At 36.5% G+C, this 12,184-nt stretch overlaps 1 protein-coding gene across 1 annotated transcript in view; it reads right to left on the bottom strand.

The window, feature by feature from the left end:
* Positions 1-10,530, bottom strand: part of mtmr11 (myotubularin related protein 11) — a 78,276-nt gene extending 67,746 nt beyond the window's left edge. The window contains exon 1 of the mRNA XM_022668701.2: positions 10,020-10,530. Within this exon, the coding sequence (XP_022524422.2) occupies positions 10,020-10,073 (54 nt within the window). The 5' untranslated portion in view covers positions 10,074-10,530. The remainder of the gene's footprint in view (positions 1-10,019) is intronic.
* Between the last annotated feature and the right edge of the window lie 1,654 nt (positions 10,531-12,184).

Here is a 12,184-nt window from a genome sequence, read left to right as displayed (position 1 = left end):
TCGATTCGATTTCGATAAAATATCGAGATCGTGACACCCCTAGTAAAGAGAGTATAGCGTTGTATAGGGTAGTGATGAAGTCTTTCACTTCACTACCGAATGGGAAAACTAGGATAAAAATCCTTATACTGGCCTAAGCTTAGCCAAGACTACATATATTAAATTATTGTGGCATCAGAACAATAGTTCTTTCAAGAGTCAGTGTATAAAGGCTTTTATTGGTGTTTATTCTGTTGTTTCTTTCTCTTGCCTGCTGTGTTCAGCTAGATACAAGAGAGAAGTTCAGGCTCATAAAACCTATAAACAGTAACAGAAGCCTTTAATAGCCAATTAGAAGGTGTGTCAACACAATCTACATCACATTCCTGGTGGTTTCTTTAGTGCTATTCTCTTTCAGACCATCCCACAGCTTACTATTATCCACTGTGGAAGTATACACTAAATTTAAGCACCAGTCTTGCATTCTGCCTTCCTTTACAGACATGAGTAAAAGAATTGGTGGTTATAAACAGCTCACAGGACTCTTGTATGACCAAGTAAAAATTACAGAGCGGGGTGTGAAGTGCTCAAAGCATAGTGCAGATAAGTGTCCAACACTTAACTGTTTCAATAACCAATAAAATGCTGGGAGCTTTATTGCAGGAGGCTGTATTCAAACCTTACATCACCAAGCAAACTGGCGAGCATTGAATAGAGTGGTGTAAAACATACAACCATTGGATTCAGGAGTAGTGGACTGACGAATCATGATGAATCTGGGTTTGGTAGGGCTGCCACAAACGATTATTTTTATAGTCGACTAATCACCTATTATTTTTTATGATTAGTCGACTAATCGGATCATACGTTAATTGAATATAAAACACAGTTTATCACAATAGAATGCAGCTGCTATTATACAACCATCATTAGATTTCAGCTATATGCTAACTAAAAATAAAAACTATTAAAATCATAGTTCATTAAACCTTTAATGAAATATGCAGCTTGTTGTAACAGACAATTATTTTACTGTTTAGCATAAAGTGTAAACAACTGTTTAAAATAAGGATAAGGCACTGGCATTTATGAAACATCTCAACTGTGAGGTTGTTTGAACTATTATGAAAAAAAAGTATATTAATAAAAAATGCCTCTCTGTCCAGATATTGTGTACATTACCGTCTCTCTGTCGCACTCAGTGTGTCTTTAGTTTCTGCCCGATCTTGTTTTTCTGCCAGTTCTTGGGCTCCCTATCTCTTTATAAAGGCGTTTTTCCCCGTCCGCGTCCCAATTCACTAGCCAGGGCAGCGGTCTGCACAGATCTGATTGGCAGAGGAGAGCGTTTGGTGATTTTACACCACACATGACTGATCTGTGAGTTTACTGCACCGAAAAGCACTGAAAACAGAAGCCACTGTCAGAATGAAATCCTTCTCTGTAGTTTATCGGTTTGGGACAGCATTTGTGACAACGTCTGGGTCCGGATCGCGGACTCCATATCAATGCATGTGGATTTAGAATAGGATATAATAAAAGTGTCTCAATGCTTAATTTGAATAGAAGATATGGTTTAGTCTCTGCTTTTTTTGTTACATTGTAAAACACTCTTACAACATTTGAGGCTCTGGTCAAATATAATAATTTAAAGCTGACAATGCCTTTCTAATAGGACAATATTTTTTTCAGCGATATATCGGATGTATATCAATAAATATCGCAAAATTAAAATATGTAGGACCCATGACAGCACAAGCTCCACCCACGAAAGAGATCCAGACCGACCGAGCCAAGCACTCAAAAGAACCCAAGAAAAACAGAAAAAAAAAATCAAGGATTTTAATCAAGGGATTAAAAGTGTGAATCCTGCTGTTACTGGAAATATCTGCGAAAAACTGTGCGTAACTGCGGCTGCTTACAAGCACGTGTCCAACCATGAGAAGATACCTTGAGTTTACTCCTGTGTTTAGCTTCCCCCTTCCCCCTTCTTAGGCAGCAGCAGACACAGAGACAGCACTGTGTATCTATTTCTTGTGTAAAGAATCAAAACATTGCAACATGACGTGTTTGTTTTTGTTGCCTTGGGTGACATCACACGTCACCGGTGTGACTACTGCACATGTGCACATCACGATGACTATGCTTAAATGATATATCGTGCAGCCCTACTTTCTAGCATTCTTCTCAAAAGTGTGACTAAATCACAGCTATCATTTAATCTGTGTTAGAAAGAATGGTGGAAGATTTATGCAGGTGACCCTTTAAACTCCAATTTAAGCCTGTAGATTGTCTGGACACTGTCTGAGTAGACTCCAGTCTGTGTTCCTCTGAGCCAGTGGGTTCTCAGTGAGTAGGCTCTGAGCTTTGGGTTCTGAGGTTTGGTTCCAGAGGGACCACAGTCTGGCACTGCTGCCTCTAGAGAAGGCATTATTGTTTGGAGGGATTAGCTGGGGCAGGGACACAGCCAGACACATTCTGCACATTTGAAGGATGAAGAAAGAGAGTCTTAATGGTGAAAAATGGTAATTTCACACAGGGCATGTGCACCAAGCACTAACCAGGACACAGATTCTGGAGCTTCTCCAAGGAGTGCACTGTCTGGAAGATAAAATGTAAAGAGTCCCCTGCTAAAAGTTCCATTAATACCTCAGTGTTGAGAACATTTCTACCAATAAAGCACTAAATGAAATCCTCTAAAGCAAAGACAAGCACATTTTACTATTAAACTGCCAGAGTTAAGAAAAAAAAACTGGTCTGTTCGCCATATGTTGACAATTACGATCATCACCAACCATTAAAAAATTTAAGCTCTAATCAACCCGCTGTAAAATAATTGATATGTACCAGTAGTTTATCATTAATAAGCTATTAATCTGAGGTAAAATAACAATTTACATCTGTATTATAAATAATATGGTACACATATCCTTAAAAAACAAATGTTACCATCATCTATCCAGAGTGGTGCCATTAATCCTTAGTTCTTACAAGAAGTAGAATATCTGTGTGTCACCATCCAGCTTCAGGGTTTCCTGTTCTGTTTAACTCTGATACTGCGCTGAAGCCTGTTCTAAAAGTAGGTGAGTGGTTGAAGTTTGGCGGATTACATTCTCTGTGTGGTAAAATGCAGTATTTATATTTCTCTTTACTGAGAACCCTGAGGCACATTAATACATTAATACAGCACAACACAAGCCTGGGTGGCCTCAGTTCACCATTGCTCCTAATCAAGGCCACACTGACTCACGGACTGCCTTCCTGTGGACTCTTTCTTTATACATATAAAATATATTCATGGCCACGGCAAAATAAACACACTGTACGCTCCTCCTCCTCGCCTGCAGTTTCCACAGCAACAGCCAGATGTTCCGTCCATCATGACCGCTGTTCACGTGAGCAGGACTGAAGAGTGCACATTCCCCCTGCGGCAGCTCAAAATAACCAGAAACAGAGGAAAGTTTAGGCCAAAAGTGAAGAAAACAAGGACACTCAGACATAAACGCCTGGGCTCACACAGACATAATTCTACTCCGATATCAACAATAACATTACAATACAGATTATAAAAATACTGGCCGAATACTGTCAATAAAATACTGGGCTGATATCCACAATAAAAATCAACTAATAATGAATAAATATTGATCTGATTCTGACAAAGCTGACAAGATCAAAATCTGACCTATTAATCAAACAATTCTGAACATATATCAACTATAAAATACTGATAATAAAATGGTAAAATTCCGGAATATGACCTTACAAAAAAAAATCGAGACTAATGCTCATTATTAAATTCTTCACCAACACAAATGATTCAATTCTTGATTAAGAACTAACAAAAAATAAAGTTTTATACTGATTATTAAATTCTTGACCAATGCCAATGATGAAATTATAACAATAAAAATCTTGACCGCCACCATTGATAGAATTCTGCATTAAGACCTATTATAAAATGACAGACTTATACTGATTATTACATTCCTGACCAACACCAATTATAATATTCTAGATTAAGACATATTAGACAATTCCAGATTAATACTGATAATAAATTAGAAATACCTATTATTATATAAACCTATCAGAAGATTACAGGTTAATATTGATAATAAAAAATCCTGACAAACAATAATGATTAAATTCTGGATTAAGACCTAATAGAAAAAAAAACTAACACTGAAGAATCCTGATCAACACCAATGATACAATTCTGGATTAAGACCTAATAAAAAAATCCAGATTAATACTGATAATAAAAAATCCTGACCACCACCAATGATAAAATTCTGGATTAAGACCTATTAGAAAATTCCAGATTAATACTGATAAAAAAAATATCCTGACCACCACCAATGATGAAATTCTGAATAAAGACCTATTAGAATATTCCAGATTAATACTGATGATAAAATATCCTGACCAACACCAATAATAAAATTCTGGATTAAGACCTATTAGAAAATTCCAGACTAATACTGATTATGAAATAATAATAATAACATTCCGGAGATTTTACATTTCTAGACAATAAAAGTAATAAAAACATTGGACTGATACTGATAAAACTGGGCTAAGGAGCTCTAGGGTGGCACAACTGTCTAAGCGTTTGTTTAATCATCAGGAGAAAGTTTGTTTCCTGGCAGTGCTGGCTAGCAGTATTATAGTCAGGAGAGCAGGAGAGAATACATGGCTTCAGTCTCTCTGAATGTTTGGTGTATAATACGGTGCATTAGCGGTGGTTAGAAAGGATGTGGTTGGCTGTCTTGATGAGTCTCAGAGGAAGCACATGCTGCACCACCAGTGCTCCTGGATGTCGAGAACAAAAAAAACTGATGCAGATAAAAAACACAACCCTAAACAATATTATGCACCCTTTAGACCTGACCCTGAAGTAAACTTTCGACTTATCATACAATACATGGACATAACCTCAATATTGCCCATAAGTGTTTTCTTAGCAAGAGGAGCACATTCATGATCATTGTATTAGAAGCAAAAAATAAGTCTTAATATAAAAAAACATTCATCACAATTATTTCTGGGACAATTTAAAATCCAAGCAAAACCAGTTGCTGTGATAGGCCTCTCTCTCTCTCTCTCTCTCTCTCTCTCTTTATTATCATTAAAACAGATCTAGCAGCTCACAGGAACCGTGAGCAGGAACTCTGCTTCTGTTGTTTCCATCCAAGTCCTGTTTTAGCAGCACAGAGCTAAACATGTGGTACAGAGGTATAATTATATCTGTAGGAAATGAACCACGACTGCGCAGAGACAAATATAATACGGCTGAACAGAAAAAAATAAAATATGGCTGCACTACAATAAAGCGGGGAGAAAAGGAGGTAAAAAATATACTTTATATAAAGCAGAAAAGTAAACTGGGTGTGGTCAGAAGGAGTCTCTGAATATGACAGCTGGAGGAGGGCGGGTCAGGCTGGAGGAGTGTGAGGAGTAAATGACACCCTGTTAGTAATGAATACTGCTGCTGTCAAACAATGTAAGCTAATAATGATCACATTACTCTACTGTAACGCAGGCCTGCAATTAGGGATTCACACAGATATTGTAATCATGTCAGTATCTACAATATCTGAACCAAACAAGCTTCTCAGCTTATACACAGGAATAAATCTGTATCCGAATAAATAGGGGCAAAGATATAGAATATATCTGTAAGACAAAATAAACGGAATAAATTAAATACATGTTTTTATTTGAATATATTGTTCACTTCCATAGTGGAATTGGGATTTCTCTCAGTTTCTATAGAGAAGTTTAACAGCCCCCACCCCTGCCCATACCCTCACCCCCACATGTGGAGGCTGTACTTTAGACTAGTCAGCTCTAACAGAGTTGTTTACATACTGACAAACAGTGCAAATATTACAGCCGCTAAAAAGCAGATAAAAATAAAACAGGAATAATTTAATGTGACTGGTAAATACCATAGGATAACAAAAATAACTTTTATAAAAATGTCATGCTACAATTGACCACTTTTTGGCATAATGTGAATTTGCCAACAGTTCTCTACGGTATGTCAGGATGTCATGATGAATGGATCAATAGAAATACTGTGATTATTTGGAAAAGAAAATACTTTCAGGGGAAAAAAGCTAAATAATTTAAACTAAACAATGATATTACACCACATTGTGTTTTGCGAGTATGTCTGCTGGGATGTTAAAAATGTTCATTGATTAAAATATATTTTTAAATTGTATTTTTGTAATCGCTTTTTCTTTAAAAAGAAAGACAAAAATACATTTAGGTTATTTATTGTATGCAATGGTGAGACAAAAAGTGGCTAAATGTATTCTGTATTTGGTATTCTGCCTATATGTCCACATACTTTGTTTCAGTCACAAATATTAATTTTGGTGCATCCTTAAATTTAGAGATACAAGTACACACATTTGTCGTTGGAAGAGTACATACACTTATCACAATATTAGGATTCACATCATTTTCCCTAAAAAGTTATACATTAGTGCTGGATTCATTTTTAAACATTTTACAAACTGGATTAATTACATTTTAAATTCAGTGGTGCTTAAAAGTTCTTTTAAAGTGTCTTTTTTTGTCATGGCCAAGTCCTTACAACCAGAGGTGTGACCAAATGACTAAAGGAGAGGCGATCAGGTATTCAACACCTAAAACACTGAGCTAACTGTTAAGCATGGTGGAGGTAGCATCATGATCTGCGGTGTTCTTAAGAAAAAATTCTAGGAATTCTTTAGAATAATCAGGAATACATCTGAAACACAACTATGTGTTCCAACAGAAGACTGAAGTAGCAAAAGTTGTTGTAAAATTATTATTAAGGCTAGCATTAACTTTTAAAATTGGAACTAAAAAACTCTGTCAAATATGCTGAGGTGAGTGGTCAGATAGCTAACTAGTGTTCTTCCAGAAGCGTGTTGGTGGCTACTAAAAGGTTCTGGTCAAGGTCCATCTTGCTATAGGACATTAAATCAAATATTAAGTGTACACACGTATAACTCTGACCCTGGGTGTGTACTTTAACCACCATTCTAAGCAGTGACCACTTTTTGAAACCCATTTATGTGTTCTCAGTTGAAATAAACAGCTTATAATCATAAATATAAGCCTAGTCATCAGACGTTTTTTCAGACTGGAATGTCTGATTACAACTTGGACCACTAAGAGCAGGTCAGTGTAGTAGTTATTAAATCTCAGACAGACATAACTTAGAAACTCAGACCAGACACTCGACCTCAACATAAACAAAACTGTAACTGCCCAGTCTAGAGCAGCGCTGCAGACAGGATTATACTCTCACACATGGATATAATTAGGTCACAAACCAAATTCTGCAGGTTTTTGTATTTAATTTCTAAAAGGGATTCAATTCTAGTAAACAAACATAAGAACATAGGAGTCTATACATACTTTACAAAATTGTGAACAGTTCAGTTAAGATTTCACTTTTTCTCACTAAAACAGCTCCTTAAAGTAAACCACCTTGAGTCAAACATTTAATGAACAAGTGATTCATAAAACTAACCCAGAACAGCCCATAAACAGCATAATTAATATTTTCCTCCTCACTGCATTTAGTCAAAATGTAGCCTAAATACTATTCTCCCTACTGTCTCTTGTCCAAATATAGTCTAAATAATTTGTCTCTATATCTAGTCCACATTTAGTCTAAATAATATTTCCTCCACTTCATTTAGCCTAAACACTATTGGTTCCCATTATATTGAGCCCAACAAAAACCTAGACACTATTTTTCCCATAGCATTTAGTCACAAAAGAGCCTAACTACTATTCTTCCCCACTATATTTAGTCCACAAATATTCTTAAAGCCATTTTCCTCTCTGTATTTAGTCCAAAATACCATAAAACCTACATTCCCCCACAATATTTATTTAAAAAAAAGCCCAAAGTACTATTTTCCACTGTGTTTAAGAAAAAAAATAGGCTTCATACAATTTTCTCTAGCCTGAATACAACCCCCCCCCTCCCATTATATTTAGTCCAAAATAGAATAAACACTACTTTTCCATTGTGTTTATACGGAAATAGGCTTAATACTATTTTCCCCACTGTACTGGATCCAAACTCGCCTAAATACTACTTTCAACAAGTTAAATACTACTTTTCTCAGTGTTTTTAATTAAAACAAACAGCCTACATACTGGTTTATCCCATTGTATAATGTAATAACAGAGCCTAAATACATTTTTATCCACAGAAAATAGTTCAAAAACAGCCTACACAGTTTTCCTACACTATATTTAGCCCAAAAACAAACACAACTGTACAAAAAACAGATTATATAACTACTATTTGTCCTTAAATACTATTTAATAGCTTAAATACTATTTTCCAAACTACATTTAGTCTAAAACAAGCCTAAATACAACCCCCTCACATTATGTTTAGTCCAAAACACCCTAAATACTATTTTCTACTGTTCTTAGTATAGAAATATATGCTTAATACTATTTTCCCCCCTGTTTTCGATGCATAATTTGCTTAAAGACTACTTTCCCAAATGTGTTTAACCATTCAACAGGCTAAGTACTACTTTTCTCAGTGTTTTTAATTAAAAAAGAAATAGCCTACATACTGTTTTCCCCATTGTATTTTGTAATAAAAGAGCCAAAATACATTTTTTCACAGAAAATAACTGACAAATACTCCACTATATTTAGTCTCAGAAAATAATAAAATAAAAAACAGCATAAATACTGATTTATCCCATTGTACATTGTAATAGAAGAGCCTAAATACATTTTTATCCACAGAAAACAGTCCAAAACAGCCTACACACTGTTTACCTACACTGTATTTAGCCCCAAAACAAACACAACTGTCCAAAAAACAGATTATATAACTACTATTTGTCCTTAAATACTATTTAATAGCTTAAATACTATTTTCCAAACTACATTTAGTCTAAAACAAGCCTAAATACAACCCCCTCACATTATGTTTAGTCCAAAACACCCTAAATACTATTTTCTACTGTTCTTAGTATAGAAATATATGCTTAATACTATTTTCCCCCCTGTTTTCGATGCATAATTTGCTTAAAGACTACTTTCCCAAATGTGTTTAACCATTCAACAGGCTAAGTACTACTTTTCTCAGTGTTTTTAATTAAAAAAGAAATAGCCTACATACTGTTTTCCCCATTGTATTTTGTAATAAAAGAGCCAAAATACATTTTTTCACAGAAAATAACTGACAAATACTCCACTATATTTAGTCTCAGAAAATAATAAAATAAAAAACAGCATAAATACTGATTTATCCCATTGTACATTGTAATAGAAGAGCCTAAATACATTTTTATCCACAGAAAACAGTCCAAAACAGCCTACACACTGTTTACCTACACTGTATTTAGCCCCAAAACAAACACAACTGTCCAAAAAACAGATTATATAACTACTATTTGACCTTAAATACTATTTAATAGCTTAAATACTATTTAATAGCTTAAATACTATTTTCCAAACTACATTTAGTCTAAAACTAGCCTGAATACAACCCCCCTCCCATTATGTTTAGTCCAAAACACCCTAAATACTATTTTCTACTGTTCTTAGTATAAAAATATATGCTTAATACTATTTTCCCCCCTGTTTTCGATGCATAATTTGCTTAAAGACTACTTTCCCAAATGTGTTTAACCATTCAACAGGCTAAGTACTACTTTTCTTAGTGTTTTTAATTAAAAAATAAATAGCCTAAGAGTCTAAATACGTTTTTCCACAGAAAATAACTGACAAATACTACACTATATTTAGCCTCAGAATCGTCTAAACACAACCAAAAAAAGTTTATCTACCATTTGTACTGAAATACTAACTAAATAGCTTAAATACTATTTTTCAAACTACATTTAATCTAAAAATAGCCTGAATTCAACCAATTATATTCAGTCCAAATTAGCAAAAATAATATTTTCACACTGTCATTTGACTTAAGAACCATAATAACCATAATAAAGTGATGAAAATGTGTAAAAAGTGTATTTAAGCTTTTGTTTTCTTACCTTTATATCCGGCATCTGCCTGACTTTAAAGGTGGTTTTAGAGCCAGTCAGCATCGTGTCCGGTAAAAGCGTGTTTATTATAGGGAGAAATGTTCAATTACAATAATAAAGGGCTCAGTAGAGAGAGTGTAGGAGCTTTATCAGCTCTGTCAGACACATATTTCTCTCTGTACCGAGAGAGAGTTTACCGGAGAACCGCGGTCTGCCCCAGCCTCCCTCTCCACCCCAACCGGCCGTGGAGCCCCTCAGCGCGGCCACCGCTCGCCCGCATGTCGCCCTGTGGATCCCCCTCCTCAGCCCGCAGCTCAGTCCGCCTGTTCTCCCGGAGACACACCGCGGTGAACCCGCTCTGAGACTGAGACTGAGGCTCTGTACCGGTGGGATAGAGCAGCCTGTCGGGCTTTGTTTATGGCCTCAGCATACTGAGATACAGAGAGCGACACTGTAGCGTTTCACAGCAACACAAAAAAACACCCAGAGAGCCGCCTGCTGCTGCTGCTGCTGCTTAAAGGGCCAGCTCACTCAGAGAGGCCAGCTCACTCAGAGAGAGAGAGAGAGAGAGAGAGAGAGAGAGAGAGAGAGAGAGAAGGTATGTGTGTGTGAGAGAGAAAGAGAGAGAGAGAATGTGTGTGAGAGTGAGAGAGAGAGAATGTGTGTGAGAGAGTGAATGTGTATGAGAAAGTGAATGTGTGTAAGAAAGAGTGAATGTGTGAAAGTGTGTGTGTAAGAGAAAGTGAATAATGTGTGAATGTGTGTGAGAAAGTGAATGTGTGTGTGAGAGAGTAAATGTGTGTGAGAGAGTAATTGTGTGTGGGAGAGAGTGAATGTGTGTGAGAGAGAATGTGTGTGAGAGTGTGAATGTGTGTGTGAGTGTTTGTGTATGTGAGAGAGAGTGAATGTGTTTGTGAGAGAGTAAATCTGTCAAAATGTTTGTGAGAGGGAGAGAGTGAATGTGTGTGAAAGAGAGTGTGTGAGAGAGTGAATGTGAGTGTGAGAGTGTGAATGTGTGTGAGAGAGTGAATGTGTGTGAGAAAGTGAATGTGTGTGAGAAAGAGTGAATGTGTGAAAGTGTGTGTGTAAGAGAAAGTGAATAATGTGTGAATGTGTGTGAGAAAGTGAACGTGTGTGAGAGAGTAAATGTGTGTGAGAGAGTAATTGTGTGTGGGAGAGAGTGTATGTGTGAGAGAGTGAATGTGTGTGAGAGTGTGAATGTGTGTGTGAGTGTTTGTGTATGTGAGAGAGAGTGAATGTGTTTGTGAGAGAGTAAATCTGTCAAAATGTTTGTGAGAGGGAGAGAGTGAATGTGTGTGAAAGAGAGTGTGTGAGAGAGTGAATGTGAGTGTGAGAGTGTGAATGTGTGTGAGAGAGTGAATGTGTGTGAGAGAGTGAATGTGTGTGAGTGTGCGTCAATGTGTGTGAGAGTGAATGTTTGTGAGAGAGTGAATGTGGGTGTAAGAGAGTGTAAATATGTGTGAGAGAGTGAATGTGTGCGAAAGAATGAATGTGTGTGAAAGAGTGAATGAGTGTGCAAGAGAGTAAATGTGTATGTGTGAGAGAGTTTACATTAATGTTAGAGTGAATGTGTTTTTAAAAGAGTGATGTGTATGTGTGTGTGAGAGAGTGACTGTGTGTGTGAGAGAGTGAATGTGTGTTTTTAAAAGAGTGATGTGTATGTGTGTGTGAGAAAGTGTGTGTGTGAGAGAGTGACTGTGTGTGTGAGAGAGTGAATGTGTGTTTTTAAAAGAGTGATGTGTATGTGTGTGTGTGAGAGAGTGAGTGTGAGAGAGTGATTGTGTTTGTGTATGAGTGTGAGAGAGTGTGTGTGAGAGAGTAAATGTGTGTGAGAGAGTGACTGTGTGTGAGAGAGAGTGAATGTGTGTTTTTAAAAGAGTGATGTCTATGTGTGTGTGAGAGAGAGTGAGTGTGAGAGAGTGATTGAGTTTGTGTATGAGTGTGAGAGAGTGTGTGTGAGAGAGTGAATGTGTGTGAGAGAGTGACTGTGTGTGAGAGAGAGTGAATGTGTGTTTTTAAAAGAGTGATGTCTATGTGTGTGTGAGAGAGAGTGAGTGTGAGAGAGTGATTGAGTTTGTGTATGAGTGTGAGAGAGTGTGTGTGAGAGAGTGAATGTGTGTGAGAGAGTGAATGAGTGTGAGAGAGTGAATGAG

The sequence above is a fragment of the Astyanax mexicanus genome, chromosome 1, assembly GCF_023375975.1.
Source record: "Astyanax mexicanus isolate ESR-SI-001 chromosome 1, AstMex3_surface, whole genome shotgun sequence".
In the NCBI taxonomy this organism is placed as follows: Eukaryota; Metazoa; Chordata; class Actinopteri; order Characiformes; family Acestrorhamphidae; genus Astyanax; species Astyanax mexicanus.
Note: the sequence above shows the minus strand (reverse complement) of the source record. Positions and strands in the feature narration are given on the sequence as shown.